The following is a 22696-nucleotide window of genomic DNA, read 5'->3' on the forward strand; positions in this document are numbered from 1 at the left end:
AATAGAACCTGTAAACCTGCCGTGGCTCATACGTCGAATAAGAAGGTGTGGTGGTCTGTGTGCTGGCGTTGAGGCCCTGGCGTTGTACAGTGCTTTATTGGAGACAACGGAATACTTGTTTGCGTACGATTTGGGTAAGTTTAATCAAAATGTTCAAACTTACTCAACTAGCTGCAAAGATAGTATCAGTCAGGCTAGTGTAACTATCCTTGGCGATTACTTGACAAAATAATCAAAAATCCCCTGATCAAACTAATGTATTTGCTATCTCATTAACAGGTCAAAGGAAGGTGAGGTGAGGTGAAATGGGGGTTTAACGTCGTGTCCACTTATATAGCGACGTGCATACACGTGCGTGTGCTTGTACCAGTCCGAATAATGCCGATTTCATTGCTAGCCCACTCAGATACCATGCGGCAGTTCAACTTGAACATCTCATTCAGACACAGTAAACTGACCCCAAATCCTTGTTTTAGCCCCTTTAGGCCAGGCAGGGTAACAATATGTACCGTTTTTAACGTCTTTTGATATGACGTGGCAGGCATCGAACCACAAACCTTCCGCTCTCTGGGCAGACGCTCTACTACTAGTAGGAGGCGCCAAGGAGGCGGTCGTCAAAGTAACTATGTATTCAAAAGTATACAAGTAATAATCAGCATTATATACATTTTCAATGTTTTCTCTACCACTGGATTGTCTGTCAAGACCCGGTTATTTAAAGGATGTTGCGCATGGCAAGAATACTACTTTGCTGCGTTAGGCATCAAACTAACGCTTACGTTTTTGTGCAAATTGTGTGATTGGCGGTTGCCACCAGTAGGACAGGACATGCTTACCTTTTTCACAAATACCTGGTGTCATCACTGATTTTCAGTGATCCATTCATATAGCTTACACCACTGCTTTGCCTTTGACATCCAGTGGAATCGGCACATAATCGAGAGTGATAATTCTCTTGCGTTGACGTTTCATTTACTCTTTCAAAAGAGAAACCTCACACGGACAACAATAAAAATTGGGCAAAACGTTAAAACACCGCAAACACGAAAACGTCGTTATTTCATTTTAGGTTTTTGGACGCTTTCTAACCATAGCTTATCCATCCAATTACGGTGTTATTTGACATCGTAATTTACTGCGAGAGAACGATGTTTTCAAGCTCTTCCCTTTTCTTGAAAAGCGTCTACCGGTATTTCTATTTCTCAGCAGTCCATTGGTCAGCTCTCGCGTGTTAGAATACAGGCCGGAGTTTGACGAGCTGCACGTAGCTGTTTCCGGAAGTGCTGAATTCTACCTTTCTGCTCCTGCATTGTTGAATATTTTGTTCAATATTTTTGAATATTTTTGCGGGTGTGCGATTTCGCGGATTGTTTACTTCACGTAATTGATGTAGCGCGTCGCAAATGCTGGAAGCTGACACGCGCAATTCTCATAAACTGACGCAATGGATAATGATGAGAAAGTTAGCCAAGAATATTAGGAAAGCGCAAACCTAGGGACGGCTATAGAATAAAGTATAAACAACGGATATTACTTTCGCTGTCAAATATAACAAACAAATACACAAACTAATATATAACTGAAACTGAATAATTTGCCGGGATTCACAGCTTATCTGAATAAAATGACTTGCCAGAAAATATATGCAGATATTGGTTTCTAAAATTGCTTGCAAGTGAGAAAACTGTGTTTATTGATTTTTATTGGTTTCTTCTGCCCTCTACTTGTCATCTGACCTGAGCACATTGACTTGGGATTCTCCTTTTCCATTTGCATACGCCACTTACCTAAAACCTACTACGGTGATCTGCGTAATATTAAAATGTAGTCGACTATGTATAAAAGATAACGTCACAATCCCAAATGGCTGTTCTAGCAATATCTAGGCTGCCTGACAAACCGATCCAAGCAGAGATGCCAATGTTAGTCGTATGCATATGGTAGTGTTCCAGAATTTTAAAGATTGTATTCCGCAAGATTGTGTACCTACATTTACATCAGGATAAAATTACTTAAAAGGAGAATTGTTTATCACATATTACATACTTGTTGTTTCACACTTTGTTCTACTTATGTCATCGTGGCTATATATTAACGCCTGTTACCGTTCCAAAGCCTTCTTCTAATATTGCATCTTTTTTGTTGTGTCAAATTTAATCAACAATATCAAGAGTAGCCACAATTTTTCCACTAGCTCTCTCTCTCTCTCTCTCTCTCTCTCTCTCTCTCTCTCTCTCTCTCTCTCTCTCTCTCTCTCGTGATAAGGGTTTACACTTGTAAAACGATCTCTCTTATCTGTCTATACCGTCAACGTAACTGTCCTCAGCATTGGCCTCCCACTTTGCCAGTCGCTATTGTTCAGATATAGAAATCACGCAGGCGTAATAATTTATCTGTGAATCTATGAAGTCTCAAATTTCTTATACTTTGGGGAATATGGGTGTGCACTTGTAAAATGATCTCTCTTATCTGTCTTTACTATCAACTTAACTGTCCTCAGCATTGGGTTCCCACTTTGCGAGTCGCCATTGTTCAGCTATAGAAATCACTCAGACGTGATAATCCCATAAACACTAGGATATCAGGTTATAGCCTGTTTCGGCCCATAGTCTATAGTCTTTGGCCATCTAAAAATAACTAGTAATTGTAAATGTCATAGTGATTTTCTTTATTCACATCGACCCGTGAAGATCCGGGGTAGAATAGGTCTTCAGCAACCCATGCTTGTCGTATAAGGCGACTATGCTTGTCTTTCAAGGCGACTAACGGTATCGGGTGGTCAGGTTCGCTGACTTGGTTGAAGCATGTCATCGATCCCAATGGCGTGGATCGATGCTCATAATAGTAATCACTGGATTGTCTGTTCCAGACTCGATTATTTACAGACCGCAGTCACATAGCTGGAATATTGCTGAGTGCGGCGTTAAACAACAAACCAACCAACCAACTTTATTCACATCGCATAATTCTGGTGATGATATTTATATGTCATTATAAATTCGTGCAATTATTTTATATTTCATTAAAAAATTATCATTCGGTATTCATATTTTGTTCACAAATGCAGTAGCCAGCTAATCAATAATGCACGATACATTTTCTTTTTGGGACGTATTGAAATGCCCGAACGTAACTGGTACAGGGAAATTTCAACATTGGATTGTTCTTTCTTTATCAAGTCAGTGAAATTGCTGACAATTTCACAATTTTGGAATGTCATCCTTTTACGCCGTTGGTCGTACGTTGCCCTTGGGTTTCCAAGTGGTTCCACATGGAGCGTTCGCCACGTTCGCCCCACTGTTCTGTCACGTAATCAGCAAAGTTGATCGGGTCGGGAGTGTCCCTTTTTGCATTTGCATGAATCCAAACGTCTCAACTGAGGTAATGCAAAGGCTCGATTGATGAAGGTGTGCACACTGGGTTCGTTCTTAGAGGCTTCTTTAGATGGTAGGATATCGCGTTCTTTCATATGGCTTGCTGGATATGGAAAAGGCAACCCTTTAGTTGACATTGGAAGACGATGCGTGCAGCGTTCTGAGATGCAGTCTGTGAAGGTGGTGGTTAGCTGAAGGTTGGTGTTAATGTATCTGCCCTTCTGTTGGATGGGGGTGAAGAACTCTTATCAGGCAATAAGGCGTACAGCAGAGGGCACATCTCTCCATCTAAAGCATGGATGGTGTAGATCTGGTAGAGGAGGATTGGGCACATGCTGAAGGTGCCATCGCAATCGTAGACATCAGCAGCAGCAAGTACGCGGAGATGGTCTTCGGTGGTAATTACCAGTACTTTACAGCTGTCAGCAGCATGCAACAGGAAGTTTTGTCTGGTGCGTGTCTTTCTGTAAATTTCAGGAAGGATGATGTCTTGTCATTTGACCAATAACAACATCACACACTGACTAAACCCACTCTGAAAGACGTTCAGCAGGTTCCTCTTTTCTTTTGGCGCCATTTTTGGCATATGCTTCGACAGCATTATTATGCTTTAGTCCCTATTTAAACAACTGTCGAAGTCATATGTGATTATATGACTTACAGCTTGATAGCAGTATGATACTGCTGAGTCTTGGCGGTCACAAGTAGTGAAATTTTCATCATGAGCTGCCAAGTCCATTTTCTGCAACACGTTCCTATGAATTGGTGTTCGTATAGGAAAATGAAATTGTTGGTGGTTCTAGAATTCATGACGTTTGTTAATAAGGTATTTCTATAAAAATTGTGACTACGTTTTTGAATTCTTGTGCTCTGTAATCCGTGCAAATAAAACCGAGTTATGAAAAAGAAACCTAACATAACCAGACATAATGTTAAAACACACTGTTACAGCTTCTAATTTCATCGCACATCATTATAAAGTTTATCAATAACGGAATGGGTGATGGGTTCACACATATGCCGATGTGAGAGTATAAACGTTCTGATTCAAAATAATGCTCTGAGTCGATACATTTTGCCAAAAGTTTGCAATATAAACTGACGTCCAAAAGAGACTTTACCGGTGTTTGAAATCACTCTTGCTAAAATAAACGAAAAAACATACAATGGACAATAGGCAGAGTACATAAACAATCGCTCACGTTCAATAACAAGTCATTAGTCGCGTGTGTGACCACCAAATGCCTCAATACACGCACAAACTCTTCGACGCGCAGAAAAAGTCAGTCGTCTGATGAGGTCACGTGGGATTTGACGCCATTCTTCTAAGAGTGCCAAAATCAGTTTTTTCCGGTTAGCTGGAGAGTGTGGTCGTTGTCGAAAACGACGATCCATCAAGTCCCAGAAATGTTCTATGGGGGACATGTCGGGTGAGCGTGCAGGCCACGGCAGGACGTTGACGTTGTTGGCTGTGAGGAAGTTAGTGACAATTCTGGCTGTATGGGCTCTAGCGTTGTCATGCTGATAAATCACATCACGTGGCTGCTGTTGGACAACTGGACGAAGAATGTTATCCATGTAACGCTGAGCTGTCAAGTTTCCGTCAACGATGACCAGTGGTGTCCTCTCCTGCCCACAGATCTCTCCCCACACCATGACACGCCCTCCACCATATGGTATGACCCCCTGCACGCAACACGCCGCCGTTCGTTCACTCCTTCGGCGGTAAACACGTTGTCTTCCATCAGCCCTAAACATACAGAATTGACTTTCGTCAGTGAAGACAACCCTCTGCCAGTCACGTCGTTGACAACGTCGTACAGTCCGTTCCCATCTCAATCGCAGACGACGATTTTGCGCTCTCAATAACTGTTCTCTGTATGTTCTAAAAGCCCTGATTCCATGAGCCCTGGGTCTCCTGGCCACTGTCTGTCGACTAACCCTGTGACCTAAGGCATTTATCGCCGATGTTTTCACTGTCAGGAAGCGATTTCGGAGGTGCAAGGTACGCAAGTACCGGTCATCATGGGGCGTGGTCACCCTGGGTCTGCCTGTCTTTCTGTAACGTTGCATCAAGTTGGTAACGGCAACACAGGATCAACCGAAGGTTCGTGCAATATGGGCGTGGCTCCCATCTGTACCATACCCAAGGCTCGTTCACGTTGTTCGACTGTGAGTCTTTCTTTTGTGTTTTTTTTTATCACTGTGGATGTCTGACTTGCCGTTGCAATCGTTTTATACCCTTATACCCGCACGTGCATTTGCAGTTGTCCGTGGTGCACGTGTTTTTCACTTTTTCGCGTGTTATCTCGCAAACATTTTCGGTATTACTCTATTGCTGTATTTAGGTTATGTGTTTTAGATAGACTTCATCGAAAAAAAATTATACTTTGTCTGAAATTTATATTTTCAGTTGGTAAAGATTCTTTTGGACGTCAGTTTATTACCTGAAGGAACTAGAATATATTATTGGCACACGTCCATGTATTTGGTCGACAAAATACCTTTCATGCTCGTCAATAATGAGTGTTGGTACCATAATGTTTCCGTGGTTTATTCAGGTGAACAGTAGACTTGTCTTTGCATCTATTTTTGACGGGAATAAATGTTAACCATGTGAAGCCAACAAAGGTTGAGTACCTTGTGATTCGAAACAAACACGTGTTTGGGAATGTTTTTGTTTGTATGATCGCCGTCTCATGTGTTCGTCTGCTAGCTATACGAGTCAGACGGAAGTTTCGTACTGCCAACAAATTTTTCATGCTAATTGTTTAGCAAATGTATGGTTTAAGAAATGATCATTTAGTTTTATTGATATTCAATGGCATATCTAATTACTACACACGTTAGAATTACTGGTATTTTGAGGGGTGTATGTACACAGCAATATCTGTATGCCATCAAATATCGTATATCATGTTTTGTCTGGACGATTTTGGCTGTCGCATTGGCTCTCACCACGAAGCCTCAGTCAACAACCTTCACTACTGCCTAAAAGTTCATTCCCCTAACACGCGTTGAGAACGCGTGTAACACGCATGTGACACGGGTGCTCAACGGGTTGCACACGGGTGTGCCACGCGTGTAACACGGGACCGGGTTCCAGTTGAAGTTGACAAAATTATCAAATGAATAGTGAGATAAAACAAAACAGTGAGATGTGAAATTTGAGTTAATGAGCGGCCATTGAGCTGTGTTCACCAGACCGTAAATACAAGGTCGGCCCGTCTTAATTAGTGTTCGGTTGTTAGACTTTTATGGCATGAACCATTCCACTAGGGTCCCGTCTAGCCATTGTGGCTAGCCGACAGTAGAACAGTAGTGAATTTAGATGCGAGTTTATTGCTAGGGGAACCCCCGTGTTGACACGATTGTCGCGGGTTGGTAAATGTTCGCCATTAATAAAATGATTGTTTGTGGATTGCGAACATATTCATTTGTCCACACGAGTCATTCCATTTGATTGCAAATATAACGTTTTTCGTTCGCCAAATTTATGCTTTAGACAGTACAATTATGATATAGCCGTTACCACTACTAATGTCTCATTATCTCACGTAGGAATGTGTCCCATTTCCCCACACCCCACTTTCTGTTTTGTATTTTGAAAGAACAAGAACAAGTTTTGTGTGGGACACTTTTATACTAATTATAAGAGGATGTTGTAAATGAATATGAACAGCCATGCTGTCTGACTGTTGATAGAATTTGAGATCTTCACAATCACCGGGTGTGACCATGTAGACAGAATCTCGTTAGGGTTTGTGATTTTTACATTTGCCCAATGACCATAGTGAGTATTGCTGGGGATACCAAACGTAACAGTTTATTATTAGAGGTTGTGAGTACCTATACCACGTAGATAGGATATCTTTAGGATTTTAATCCTTCTTTGAGAGGCATTTAGAAGTTGGAGTACTACGTTAGGATAAGATTTATGGGTGACTTTAATCCTTTCTTTCTCTGTGGGTAATCCTTTCACGTTGACTGGAGGAAGTCACTCAACCAGGTCATGACAGGTCGTGAGTTTACTCACTAACTACTGTGAGCGTTTTTGGCATAACATCTTTTCTTGTATAAACATAGAAACGATGCTCACTCACTCACTGTTAATCTTCTGCAGTTTGCTGGCAAAGTGGGGATAAACCTCAGTGTCAAAGACGATCAAACTTAGTTCGAATCCTTGTTTATATATGACATCTCACAAATGGGGACATGTTCATAAACTTGGCAAGTGATGATGAATTTTAATATTAATATTATTATAGTTTATGCAATTGTTAATAAAACTTTTTATAAAATTGTGCTTCACTCTCACGAAAAATATATTGTCTGTGAGTAAATTTATATGTCACGTTTCATCGGCATTTTTCAGTGATATTGGGACTACATGAAACATGGCTGGTTTTACATTTCTGATACAGGTGCTTGACTGACTGAGTAGTTCATGATCAATTAGATATGTTTAAATCAGTCAAGTTTGCAACAATAGATGAATAAGTTGATACATTTGGACCGCAGTTACCGATTAACAACTTAAGACATAGGAGGAGGAGATATATAACCAAACCTATGGTCCTGTTGAGACAGTTAACAGTTAGAACGTTGGATTAAATGACAGTAACTAATTTGAACATTCCCCAGTAATATCATAAAATACATCATAACTCATAACAGTCCGAGAAACAGCTTCCAGCCATATACTAGTATTGAAGGGACAATCGCTTTTGACAGTTTAAAAATAAACTCACCTTAAGGTGCTTGGCAAGTCAAAACTGACCTCCCTGAATATGTTTTTTAGGTTTGACAGCACCTATGCTTGTCGATTTCAGAGATAGACGTGATTTGTTAGCTAGATGTTATTACAATAAGCGAAAATGTCTTAAAGGTCCACAGTTTGTTTATTGGTACAAAAAGTGTGTTATAGATCTATCAGCGTTTTCTTTTATAGAACATAATAGTCTAGCGGCGGTATCCATCTAGTAGTCTCTTGGTCAGCTTCTCATCCTGGGGTTCGGGATTCTGGTAGAGACTCTTGGCAAGGAGGGCGGCGGTATTGGCGACGAAGTGGTTTGAGGTCGGTACGCCACTACTCTGGAAGAAGTGGTACAAGTGGTACAAGTGGTACAAGTGGTACAAGTGTGTAGTTTGTGATGTCGTACTCGATGTCCTGTCCCCCCTTCTTGTGCACCATGACGAAAGGGACTCCTTGTTTGGCGTAGAGATGTTCCTTTGGGGTGTTGATCTGGTTAACCTTGAGATCCGGCCGGGCCTTGTAGTGGTTGATCGGAATGTCTGACTTTTCCACTAGTAAATAAAGTTCTTTGGTATGACCTCTTTTATCCCTGTTGACGTTATCCTAATGTTCAATTTCAGTCTGCCTCACCAAGCGTAAGAAAGCATTGTACATGTTCTGATAAACCACACTGATGCAATTAAGCAAATGAATATTTGCTGTGGGCAAATATCTATTTTCTATATATATATTTGTGGATATGAAGCATTCTAGTTAATTGTGGATACACTGGGCAGACAGAATTGTGTTTATTTCCAGGCCATCCTGATCGTCGTTTACTACTATAAGGTGTATGTTTTGAGGCAAGATCAAAGGCGCCGCACAGCATTTATTAGATAACAGACGGGGTCGTCCGTTTCGCTTTAAACAACCACCCCACCCCGTCTGTAGGAGTTATATAATCGGTGCGCAAATAACTGTGTCAAGTCCACTGCCGGGCTGATGCGGTGTCAGTGTCAGCGATGAACATGAATGCTCAAATTATAGACCTGTAGCACTCACAAGTTGCTTAGCCAAAATATTTGAAAAGTGTATATTCAATTCTCTGATAACAGCAAATATAACCTTAGAAATAGATTCAACATACAAACAATCAAATGTAGAACACAGACCTGTGCTTAATAATAATTTCTTCTGGATATGATCAACCTGCGGAACCCTCTATCTGATGAAGTAACTAATGCTCGCTCATTAAAAGAAATCAAATCATTAATTAATCATTCTGATGCAATTACTAATAATTTTGACTTCAAATATTTTCATAGATCATGCCAAATTGTCCACTGTCGCCTTAGGCTCGGCTGCAGTGACTTAAACGCTGATAAGTTTAGACGACATGTATTAGACATACCAGACTGCACTTGTGGATATCACCTTGAAGATGCAATTCAATAAAAATACGTTTAAGCCAACACAGCTAACCCTAAAACACATGTTTGTAAACTATTCAAAAAGGGGCACTAATCTCTGGCTTTTTCTCGGGTGTCGGATTCAAACTCAAACTCATTTATTCTTAGAATAACATGACATACAATAATCTACAATTTTTTATTATGTACAATTTAACAAAAATAATAAAAATAGGATACGTGGATAATAATACAATTTACCAATTGTATTGTACACATTGTTAAGGAATTTAGATAGGCCTTTTAGATTTCTTACACTGTTAGTGGTCATAATTTTCTTAAATGTTTGGAAACTTAAGATATTGCTTATTTAAGAGTTCATATCGCCGTTGGTGAAAAGCTTCACATTGGAATAAATAATGCAATTCATCTCCCACAGCGAAAGATTCACAGAGTGGACACTGGCTGTCTTCCCTGGGAATGTTCAGCCATCGACCAGTTTCAACTGGTAATCCTTGGTTAGAAAGTTCTGACTTTAATTTTGAGAGCAGTAGATATTTTTCAAATGAAGGTTGATTCTTCAGCTAATACGACCTTTGGATTTCGGCTTGGGCTTTCTAGCTGCCGTGAGTCAATTTGCTCGTTAACGCAACCGAGCGTGACAAGAGACTGGGCTACCAGTCTGCAAGGACAGCTAAATAAGCTTACGCATTTTTGAAAACTGATTGGTTACCCGTGATTTATGAAGATTTCCACAAAGGGCGCATGGTAATTAATTTCTTCAGCCTAAACAAACAGACAAATAACGGCGAAAGCTCATCGGATGTCGTTATTTGGAAATACCCCTGATGGTTACAGTTTAATAATAAAAAAGTATCCCTGAGTGAAAGCATTTGCGGATTTCGGATTGCGTGGATGATACAATTACTACTACTTTGTTGTCATCCACATTTTCTGGTATAACCCTACACTTGTGAATTTGTCGTAATTCACTTTGAAGTGAGGTGGAATGGGAGTTATGTGATATGCACGTGGCAGCCCAGCAAGAGATGTATGGTCAGTTGCTTTACTTTATTTGTAAATCAACTGATCATTCCCAGACATCAAAGGATCAACAGGAAATACGTTGATTGATTAATTACTGTTATCTTGCACAGTGGATATGTCAAAAGTAAGTGTTTACATGTGAAGGTAGGTTTACTAAACCTAGGGAATACACTCATATCATGGCGCGAAGTACAGATGTAAAAACAACATACTTTGTTCAAAGGGTAACCGATAATACACTGACTGGTTGTTCATTGTTATCTAACTCAATGTATGTTTTTAAGAACCGTGGACATTATACAAATAGTTGTCACGTGGGCTTTCTCAGCTAACTTGGCACCTATGTGAAACAATTGAAACAAACTAAGTGATCAGTTAAGAAACAAACACGGGTTATAATATTCGATACATTTAAATAACGTTTAAAAACAATATATTTCAATATTTTAATATATTTAATATATATTCCAAATATTGTTTCCAAATAATTTTTATTAAAGTATTTGATTCTCACATAGACATTTGACATCGAATAAGTATTTTTGTACAGCTGCAGACAAAATGGATATTGTTCCTTTATGTTGATATTCCCGGATACTTTATAACTTTGGTAGGTATGTAATGATATTTGCATTTTGTTTTCATTCATTCGCTGCAGCTTTGAACAGAATCCTTCTTGTTCCTTTCCGTTTGGTTGGGAAGTTTTTCGATGCGCGATAGACGTTGTTTTCACAAGTATTTTCTTTTGTAAGCGTGTATATGTTACAGTCAATGTATAAAATATGATTCACTCAGGCAATTTATTAAATATCTAAATATTTCAGTCATTTTACAAATTGACTGAATAATCCATTCATTTATTTAACCGACTGACTAAAAATGATAAAGACGATCAAAAGAGCTTAAACACATCACAATATATTAATTATGCTAAGAAAAGAAGCCAAACAATACAGAACTGTACTTGGTGATGATATTAAACATTAACAAATATTTGGAATTCGTTATCATATTAATAAAGATGGACATATTTTTCAGTTAATTTGTAAAATAAACTGAATATTAAGGCGTTTAATAAATTGCCTTAGTGAAATCTGTTTACAATTTGAATGTAAACATATACACACGGTAAAATAAGCAATGTTCAGATGAAATATTTACTTTGTGTTGCAAGTCAAAATAGTGTACACAAAGATCGCACAATTACCAAGCAAGTGACTTACCAAAACTGCATCACCATTACCCATGCTCCCCACAAATATACCTACATTTCCAAAACTGTATTTCATTTTTGTTGATCATTGTGACCATACGTCCTTCTACTTTCAATAAAAATGCGCTTACGAATGGCGAGCACAGGTCGCGAACAAGTCTAGATTTCTGCTATATCATCCGGGTACTCACTGGGAAAATACAGTAATGCACAGGTAACAACTTCTCCCGCGGAATTGCTTTAGATCAGTGCTCCTTTGTACGTTGAAATACTATATATTGTGAATGCCAAAATGATGTATCAAGGATCAAGTAGAAGATACATTGACCGTAGCGCTGGGAGTTTATCCAACAGACCCGTGAAAATAACACTGCTGTATCTTATTATTTATTTAAGATGACGCAGTCAAAGCTCACTTCTCCTAGCGGCCATTATCGAACGGCCAGCTAAAACACAACCCCGCGCTTACGTCTACAGGTCTCTTCCTGTAGTACGGTAATTAGTATTCTCTCCCTCAAGTGTATCCTCAATGATATAACCCACCCTCATTAATTACATGCTGCTCTTTTCCAGCCTCACGGCTATGGAGCTGAGGTAAAGAGTCCAAGTCATCATAAAGTAATTAGGGTCCAATAAAAACAATGCGCCGCCAAACCTCATACATATTATCACTGAAAGTCGTACTACAGACGGTTTATGTCAAATCACAATAAAAGCATTTCAATTGCAATAACATGTTCCAGGACCATGTATTCTCTTAACACCATCGGATTTAGAAGCAATGGTCGTATAAAACAAGACAGATCTATTTAAACACAACAGTATTCATGTTACTCCCACAAAATCACATAAAGAAAGGAGACATTAGCAAATACATGTGTATTATCATTTTTCGTCAGGATAACAAAATGTTCTCTCCTTGTTACCACCTCCAGGTTCAGCTTAAGACGGGTCCTCCTTTGGTCAAAAGTTTGTTCCCCCTCTAATGAGTGTGTCACGCGTTGCACACGAGTGGCGGACGGGGTGCACCGCCGTGTGCAACGCCTTGCACACGGGTATCACACGCGTGACCAACCCGATGCACACTGGTTGCGTAACGCGTTGCCCATGCGTGTAAGGGGAATGAACTTCTAGGCAGTAGTGTACTTGCTACTTTGGATTTTTTATCTGAAACAAATGTTGAATCTTATAATCTTCTTTTTAATACAGCTTCAAGGAAAAGGTTCGCAAGCACATAATATATTTATTTATATTATATATTATATATATATGTATTAAGTATTTAAATTATGCAGCATGGATAGCATTGTCAGCAAATGTACAGTATGTATTGATTTTTTACACAGGCAATGACAGACGCGTACTGTCTGATGGGACTATTCCAGTTCATTACACACTTGAACGCATTTTCTGCACATAAAACGTCATCTTCAACGCTTTGACCTTCGTTTGCGGCACACGTTATTTCTGAATCTATCGACAAATTCAGATTGGTATGCTTGAAAGGGATGTAAAGTCTCACGAAAGATAATTAACCCTGGAGTCCGAAGCAGTGGAATCCAGAGTTCTGAATCCTTTGTCATGTCCAGTTCAGTCCTGAGAATGATCTCGACTCTCTCATGAGACATATCTATTGTAGTGGATATGTTAAGGACGTACTATACCTCCTTCGTAATTAGGCTCATAACCTTTCAGGTATCAAATGATTTCAAATTACCATCAACGAAAATCAAAGGTGTTCTTTTCCGTACAGTGATTTCACGCCACACAATTACAGAGCCTCCGACATAGCGATTTCTCTTCACAAAACATGCATATACGTAGCGATACCGAAAGACGGCTTTCTGGTAATGAAAGGTTTAAACGAGAATTGTCAGTAAATTGCGCACGTCTACAACAGTACAGAGGATGCCTTAGACGGTGTCTGCACCACGAGCCTGGAGATGACGTTGAGTCAAAAATAGAGTGCATTGCAGGTATGCGTGGACCTAAACCGTAATTTATCAAGCGGTTTTTGATGGTCTGGTGATGTATCCGCCTATAGTTGGGAATGCTTCCGGCTGTTGTGGCATTTTGAAGCCGATTGCGCAGATGAGTAAGTCGGAAACACCGGTCTTGAGCAGGGGTAAAGTGTAGACCAATATTTTGATATGCATATCAACAAGATAACGCTGATATCGCGTTACGATGGCAACTAAACCGTTGTGCAGCCTTGGGATGAGTGGTACCAGATCGCAACATACCTAGTGCCATGTGACATTCATCGGAAATCAATCTTGGCATGGCGTCGTAGTCCGTGGAGTCGTGTAAAGCAAGTGGAAATGTGAACGTTTTGAATGCCCCTGTGTAGGCTTTATGTTTTTATCTCATTCAAAGACCTGATCAGGTCATTGATTACTTCAATCAGCGAATGAGAAACATGGCTTAAAAGTTAACCGTTTTTGTACGAGTGATTAAGCTTGTTCTAAACATGGTTCAGAATGTATTCACAGTTATAGATATTATAGTTATAAATTCAAAGTGTTTGTTGGGCCACCTATATTTAACATTTGGACATTTGACATATTAAGTTTAATTTGGCATCACTGTCTAATTGTTCAAAACACCAAGAGGGTCACATATCATTTTGCTCGCCCTGTAGATGGTAGTTGACGGAACTCTAATTGCAAAGGGGCGGTCGGGTAGCCTAAAAGTTAAAAGTGTTCGCTCGTCAGGCCTAAGACCCGGGTTCGATTCCCAACATGGATACAATGTGTGAAGCCCATTTCTGGTGTCCCCCGCCATGATATTGCTGGAATATTGCTAAAAGCGGTGTAAAACCATACTCCCTCATTCACTCACTATTTCCAAAGTGACTGGTCTTCCTCCTCTTTTGTATGGGAGTGAATGTCTTCTTCATACCATAGTCATCAATATTCCATATTCATCACTGCAGTCTGTACATAACCATGTGATTGATATAATGAGCAACGCCCCACGCCACCGGGTACGATTACTTCCACTCAACCAAGTCACCGTAGCCTGACAAGCACATGTAGGTTTCTGCGGAAAGTTTTTTGCCCTCCAGGATTAAAATTCAGTCGGTTTGTTGTTCGAATTAAATGAACATAATAAGTCAGTAATTGATGTAAACAATTTTGCCGCTACCATTCTTGGTGAAATGTCTGTCGAAATATATAACAGTAAATCAGTTTAAGTAAGTGCAAGTTGTTGATCAATTTAAGGATAACGCTCACCTGAAAAGCAAATGTATTATAAGCTTGTTGACACGCAATTAATTACTGTAATATGAATTACATTTCAGGGCGTGGTGAGGTGAAACAACACAATGCACAAGAATGAAAAGTGCTTATCATGGTGAGATCATTTTAATAGACATTATGGTTATTTGGATGTAAAAGTGACAAACAAAAGAACTCATATGTTCTTTTCAGTATTCATACTTGAAAATTGGTAACATGCATGAATAAACTAAAGGTTCTTCTTGGCAATCCAACAGATGCTAGCATGTGTCTATTTAGCCTTCCGGTGGCACTTGTCGTGAGTCGTCTACCTCCAATTAGCCATATGGGTTTCTGGTAACACCTGTCGTGACTTGACTGCAACCTTTTATCCATATGGCCGACCGATAGCACCTGTCGTGGGTTGATTGCCTCCATGTGTCCATATGGCCATCCGGCATTACCTGTCGTCAGTTAACTGCATCAGTTACCCATATAGCCTTCCGGTAGCACCTGTCATTAGTTGACTGCCACCATGTGTCCATATGGCCTTCCGGTAGCACTTTTGCGTTGCCTGCAACTGTTGGAAACAGTACACGGATGTTTCTATTTTCTACCCTTTTCTGACATAGTTACCAAACAAATATGTACTTTCGAGCTTGATGAATGCCAATGCATTGCCGCACATACCAGACTTCTTCAGGTTAAACGTCCACGAAAACAGGAACGTCCAGTTACCAATATGCGTGTTCTTGAGCTGGAAAGAAGTATGCACGGCTCCCTGGAAGATTATTTGATCAAAGCATTATGATCGGCAACGTCTCGACTTTGGTCATCTACTTATGAAAAACAGCTAAACGGATTATACTTCATGGCGATGTTTATGTTGCATCTCTTGTTTGTTCACAGATGGCATGTACAACGTTGAGAGTGAAACAGAAGAGTTGACAGGTATTAACCCTTACAATACTGGTTGTAGATGATATGTATGAATTGTGTTAAGGCATGAATACGCCAGGCCTTGGTTCTACAAAACTTTTATTGTCTTGTGAGACATATAGTCTGGTTATTGTATATAAATGTAAATATGATCAAGTAATATGTGAAGTGATTACCAAAAATATAGTGGATGTGAAAACCGTCAAGTCTGAATTAGACAAAAGCATGAGTATACAATTCACATATTCGCTGTTAGATGATACGCAATGTGGAAATCCTGACCACCAGATCGAATGTATTCGCCCCTTACCGCAAGCACTTGGATCGGTTCTGACAACCTATTCTACGTGTACATGTTTTTGTAATCACTAGTGTTCTATAATAATTCATTGTTTTAAACTGCTAATTAAATTTGCTATATATTTCTGTCAGTTATATCTCCGTTTTATGATCTGGTTAAGGGCTAACATATTCAGGACTTCGTTCCCCTACAGGTCGCCCTGGTGGACAATGAAGTCCAATGGTGACTTCCAGTAACTGCCTTGTGTACACGGTCATTTTCAAATGCAAAATTTGCAGCATGTTTTCATGTTGAAATATTCTACTTCATTATGTATTGTATGACTAGGTGAATAGGACTGAATTCTTTGATCAACTAGTTCCCGGTACCAGTTCCAGTTCGAAGTAGTATATGATGAATATGTTTGGTATTCTGTTTTAGTTGGATGCCAAGTCTGCGCGTCAATAGGACACAGGTACGAAGACGAACACAAGGGAGGTCCTCGACTCGCTAAGATACAACTGCATGCAGAATATAGCATCATCAGGGGAAAGAAAAGCAAAGAAAAGTCGTCATTTCTGGGAATAGTAGCAAAAACAGTGTCGGCGTTACGTAACAGTGGCGGGGGAGTGTTGCTTGTACACGTGGAGGGGATATCATCAGAAGATAAGTGTCTCGAATACTTTGATGAGTTTGTAGTAAAGACATTTACAAACCTACTGGAAGGTGGTGAACTTTATACTGACTCATACGAACGTTATTTTCTTAGCGATGAGCCGAAATTCACAGACGTAAGTGACGTCCTTGTAGTTAAAGTTAGCGAGACAGCTGGTGTTGTTACGGTTGATTTCAACACTAAGGCAAACAATGATAATGAGAACCTGGTAATAAATTCATTGACCCTTTTGGAAGTATTGAATAAAACGGAAACAAATCCGAAGGACCAAGCTATTCTAAGGAACCTTCCCTGTAATGTTCACACTTTTTATGAGGATCGACATATACAGTTGAAAGCATTTAAAGACAACACTGAACAGATTCAGCGTATACAAGCTAATGTGGGAAAGCTGACTGATCACATCTGGCACATTCTTAAGCTGAAAGACAATATAACTTCTATGTCAAAGCTGGTTCAAGGCGGGTCATACTACTTGGGTGTTAACGAAAAGAAAGTTCTCACAGAAAGAGGTTATCAAACAAAAGTATCAGACATTGTTGGTTTCAAGCTACATGTGAATCAAGCATCCTTGATAGAAAGTATCTACAGGAAGGTTGAGACTGATCTGTGTGTACTGACAAGGCATGGAAAGTTTACCGACGCTCCTAGTGACCTGATAAACATAGCGTTTCATCCTACCCAAAGACAACATTTTGTTATGGAAGTAGCTATTCGATATTGCGATGGAGTTGTGTTTTATGATAGAGATGGGCCGAGATCCTACATTCTCGATGAAAAACTCAACACGGTAAGACGAATGAACAATGTTGAATGGCTTGAGAAATTCCGTAGCACTCATGAATTCTAACTTGAAAGTAGCATTTCCTAAATAGTATATCATTTTGTGGAAAGCATTATCAAAACATACTGTTCAGTAGACATCAGCTGTACTCAAAAAGCACCAATCAGGAAGCACAAATAACACCATCAGCTGTACTCAAGTAGCACCACCAGCTGTACTCAAGTAGCACCATCAGCTGTATGCTCAAGTAGCACCATCAGCTGTACTCAAGTAGCACCATCAGTAGGCTCAAGTAGCACCAACAGCTTTACTCAAGCACCACCATCAGCTGTACTCAAGCACCATCACCAGCTGTACTCAAGTAACACCATCAGCTGTACTCAAGCAGCACCATCAGCTGTACTCAAGCACCACTACCAGCTGTACTCAAGTAACACCACCAGCTGTACTCAAGCAGCACCATCAGCTGTACTCGAGTAGCACCACCAGCTGTACTCAAGCAGCACCAACAGCTGTACTCAAGCAGCATCACCAGCTGTACTCAAGCACCACCACCAGCTGTACTCAAGTAACACCATCAGCTGTACTCAAGCAGCACCATCAGCTGTACACAAGCAGCACCATCATCTGTACTCAAGTAGCACCATCATCTGTACTCAAGTAGCACCATCAGCTGAACGCGAGTAGCACCATCAGCTGTACACAAGCAGCACCATCAGATGTACTCAAGTAGCACCATCATCTGTACTCAAGTAGCACCATCAGCTGAACGCGAGTAGCACCATCAGCTGTACTCAAGCAGCACCATCAGCTGTACTCAAGTAGCACCATCATCTGTACTCAAGTAGCACCATCAGCTGAACGCGAGTAGCACCATCAGCTGTACACAAGCAGCACCATCAGCTGTACTCAAGTAGCACCACCAGCTGTACTCAAGCAGCACCAACAGCTGTACTCAAGCAGCATTACCAGCTGTACTCAAGCACCACCACCAGCTGTACTCAAGCAGCACCACCAGCTGTACTCAAGCACCACCACCAGCTGTACTCAAGCAGCACCACCAGCTGTACTCAAGCAGCACCATCAGCTGTACTCAAGCAGCACCACCAGCTGTACTCAAGCAGCACCATGTCCGACAGCAGCAGTGACACCTCAGTCGGGTCCAGCCCATACCAGTCTGACAGGGAAGAAATAACATTCGTCATGGTTGGAGAAGACACAAATACAGGTAGGAAATTAATTGTATGTGTTAATCAATCCTATGAATCATGCCCCCCCCCCCCCCCCCAGGGATACAGGTAGGAAATCAATTGTCAATCCAATGAATCATGCCCCCAGGGATACAGGTAGGAAATCAATTGTCAATCCTATGAATCATGCCCCCCGGGGATACAGGTAGGAAATCAATTGTCAACCCTATGAATCATGCCCCCAGGGATACAGGTAGGAAGTTAATTGTCAATCCTATGAATCATGCCCCCAGGGATACAGGTAGGAACTTAATTGTCAATCCTATGAATCATGCCCCCCAGGGATACAGGTAGGAAATTAATTGTCAATCCTATGAATCATGTCCCCAAGGGATACATGTAGGAATTCAATTGGCAATACTATGAATCATGCCGATTGGGAATTATCAGTCAAAGGTGGAACCCGAAAAGATAAGGTGAGCCAGTTGGAATGCAGCCTTCAGGGAACAGCCAATCAATTCACATTCAATCACACCATCATATGATTTAGATCAAAATATAATAATTATACAGTTGACAGAATATCACACAATATATGTGGTTTATCCATTTGACAAACGTATATATACTGAGCAACAAAAGTTCCTGTGACATTGAATAAGATTTAATGCAAAGTTATGTTTTTTTGCCAAATCTGAAACAATTTTGGTTTGCGACAGATAAAAGACTCCTGTAAGTGTTCAAATGGTTTAATTTGCCATACTTACTTACAAAAATGCGTCATTACTTAAAAAAACCATGAACATGCAAAAATGTCAATTTACAAATCAATAGCGTGTGTGTCAACCTCTGGTTGCGATGCAAGCAACACATCTTCGTCTCATGGAATGGACCAGGCGTCGTACAAAGTCCTGTGGGATATCTGTCCATGTCTGCTGGAGCATGTTTCGAAGTTCCTGGAGTGTCTGTTGAACACGTGGTTGACGTCGAAGGCGCAGATCCATCGCATCCCATCGCATCGCTCGATTGGTGAGAGATCAGGGGAGCGAGCCGGCCAGGGGATGACATTCACGTTGTTTTGTTGAAGAGAATCCTGAACAAGGTGAGCAATATGAGGCCGGGCGTTGTCATGTTGAAATATAATGCCTGGGCCATGACGACGCAAAAACGGTATAACAACAGGGCCGATGATCACGTCGCGGTAGCGCTGTCCATTGAGATTTCCCTCTACCAGTATGACACGGGTCCTCTGTCCGCTGTAATCCCAACCGATTCCATAACGCTGCCGCCCCTGAACCGATTTTCTTCCATGACACAATGATTGACGTAACGTTCACCTCGACGTCGGTACACTCGAATCCGTCCATCGCTGTGGCTTAGGTGAAAACGAGACTCGTCAATGAATAGAACTTGTCCCCACTGCATGGCCGACCAGCGTAGATGCTGTCTCCACCACTGTATATGTGCTTGACGGTAGGTCAAGATGAGATGGCCTGGCGGGTCTTCTGGCGACAATCCCTGCACATCTGAGACGGCGACGTACGGTTTGTGAAGATATTCGTCGAAGACCAGGGATGCTTCTTGCAGTCACTGTTGCTGGCTGGAATCGATTTCGTAGGTGTGTTGTTTGAATACAGTTGTCTTGTCTCATTTTCGGACAGGCGTGGCATTTCGTTATGTTGAATAATTGCGAAATTTGGTTGTTTTTCTGAGTGGTTGTTGTCAGCACGATGCTAAACAATGCATATGGAATCCCGTTGGCGCACATGTTGTTATACCCATTCTCTTTGGTAGTGAATACATGGGGCTTGCATAAAAGTCAACTTTTTCATGGAACGCATGCTTTTCTGTAGCAGTTGCGTTTTTGTGACTTGATTCCATACATGTACTACAATGTTAAAAACCAAACTTTACTTGTTGGAAAAATACACTAAAATATTGGTGTCACAGGAACTTTTGTTGTTGAGTATACATCAACACATTTCCTAGTATACAATTCCTATTTGTATGTGTTACCTACTGGCAGGGTAATTCCCAAGAGTTTGCAATGACTCATATGGAGGATTTATAACAAGTTGTTTTTTCTCTAATATTGGAAATATCAATCGTGTCTTAATTAACGGTATTTTGCCTGGTCTTTTGCGATTATCGGAATTACAAAGGTGATATTTTCCTTTTTTATAAGAACGAGTGGTGTGTCATTTCCAACCTGAACCTTTCCCCAAATAGAAACACGTATGCCCAAAGTGTTCAAAACTTATGGCGACACTTGTATATATTTCTTGGCAATGTGAAGCCAAACAAATCACTCCATATCTTCTTTTGGGAAAATTGTTCGCCGAGAAATAAGTTCCCGGAAATCTACGATATGCTTTAAGAATATCTCAAACCATATGACGGTATGTACAACAAAAACGAGTGTTGTATTTCATTATAAAGGTGGTGTAATTTTCACTTGTGGAACGGCTGATATATCCTTATAATATATTTTAGTCGGTGTCGCTGTCACTTTCGATGAACATTTAGGCGTCGTTTGACTGACACTGGAGGTCTCACAAGATTAATCGTTATGTTACACATACAAAACCAGCAAAAACAGCGCAAGCTGGGATGTTACTGTGTCTAATGTAAATGTAAATGTCTTGAATAGATACAAATTAAAAGTACAGATGTTGAACGTGTACTTTAATTCGACAAGACGAAAATCTGTCAGGCACCGCTTTCACATAAATCAAATACAAAAGTAATATTTCAAAACAAACAAATAATTATATTTTTTGACATTGGATATGTATTTGTTCATGATTATGTTTGTACATGACACATTTTTATATACTTTTCATAGTTCTTCAACAACAAAATAAACATATCCCCTGATTACAATATATAAAAGGGGTGAAACAACTGACTATATTGTACAAAACGCACAACCAGAAAATCGTTAAATAAATCTGTACTTGATTAAAATGTAAACCTAGCAAAATTCAGATTTTACAGTGTTTCTCCTATTTCGAGAGATCCATCGTCTACTAGTTGCATACATTGGCATCTATCATATGCATGGAAATGGAATCGTAGTTATGATTATGGAATTATAAATAGAAACATTTTACATTGATTTTGTAAAGTGAAAATTATTAGGGTTTCCGTTCTGCTTGACGCCATGACTGACACAAAATCAAGACGACGGTAGTTATCTGCATTGCTGACCAGTTCTCTTGGTAAAAATGAAAAACTTTAAAAGCAAAAAACAATACGCAGGTTGTCAGATTAGTTTCTGATTAGTTACATGATACATTATGTTGATACGATTCCTGAATAAACGAAATTTCTCCTCTGAAAATCCCGCGTACTAATGTCAGTGATGACGCCATTGAGTAAAGGTCGGTCACCAGAGGTGATGACATATGTAAATATTGTTGTACGATGAGTAAGCGATCAGATCTAATGGGTTCAAACAGCTGGTTTACTGAGATGGTGGAGTACTAGGTCTTTAAGAGGTCGGGGGTCAAATTCAAAATTGCCTTTTGCAGCCAACGGCACGCGTAAAACCATTTCTGTTGGCCAGACATGCACGAATTCTTCGAGGCATGCTTCTGACGAGTCGATCAATGTCAGCTTGACGCATGTTGTTCCATTTATCAGTGAGAGAAACACCAAGTTCATTGATAGTGGTGGGTGGATTTTGACCTTGACGTTCACGCCAATGACAAACCTTATACGATTATCCTGATAATTCCACACAAGGTGTCTTTCATTGTTTATTCTGAGACGAAATAAAGAAAAACAACTACTATGTAATGAACAAAAATATGTCCAATATTGATA

At 40.2% G+C, this 22696-nt stretch overlaps 2 protein-coding genes across 2 annotated transcripts in view; both read left to right on the forward strand.

Moving 5' to 3' along the window:
• On the forward strand, positions 1-18559 carry LOC125378646. The gene is made up of 4 exons (XM_048394495.1): positions 1-134; positions 15083-15135; positions 15909-15950; positions 16660-18559. Exons 2-4 carry the CDS (start codon positions 15117-15119, stop codon positions 17742-17744), a joined length of 1146 nt encoding a protein of 381 aa, XP_048250452.1. The 5' UTR covers positions 1-134; positions 15083-15116; the 3' UTR covers positions 17745-18559.
• The window catches only part of LOC124152555, an 11375-nt gene continuing 6606 nt past the window's right edge, over positions 17928-22696 (forward strand). The window contains exons 1-2 of the mRNA XM_048394695.1: positions 17928-17955; positions 18553-18906. Coding sequence (XP_048250652.1) covers positions 18807-18906 — 100 coding nt within the window. The 5' untranslated portion in view covers positions 17928-17955; positions 18553-18806. The remainder of the gene's footprint in view (positions 17956-18552; positions 18907-22696) is intronic.

The sequence above is a fragment of the Haliotis rufescens genome, unplaced genomic scaffold, assembly GCF_023055435.1.
Source record: "Haliotis rufescens isolate VD_foot unplaced genomic scaffold, xgHalRufe1.0.p SCAF_13, whole genome shotgun sequence".
NCBI classification, from domain to species: domain Eukaryota; kingdom Metazoa; phylum Mollusca; class Gastropoda; order Lepetellida; family Haliotidae; genus Haliotis; species Haliotis rufescens.

Excerpts from the sequence above, each read along its gene's own strand:
- LOC125378646 (XM_048394495.1), top strand. Across the intron at positions 15,951-16,659 it reads TGAAACAGAAGAGTTGACAG|TTGGATGCCAAGTCTGCGCG; the intron begins GTATTAACCCTT and ends ATTCTGTTTTAG.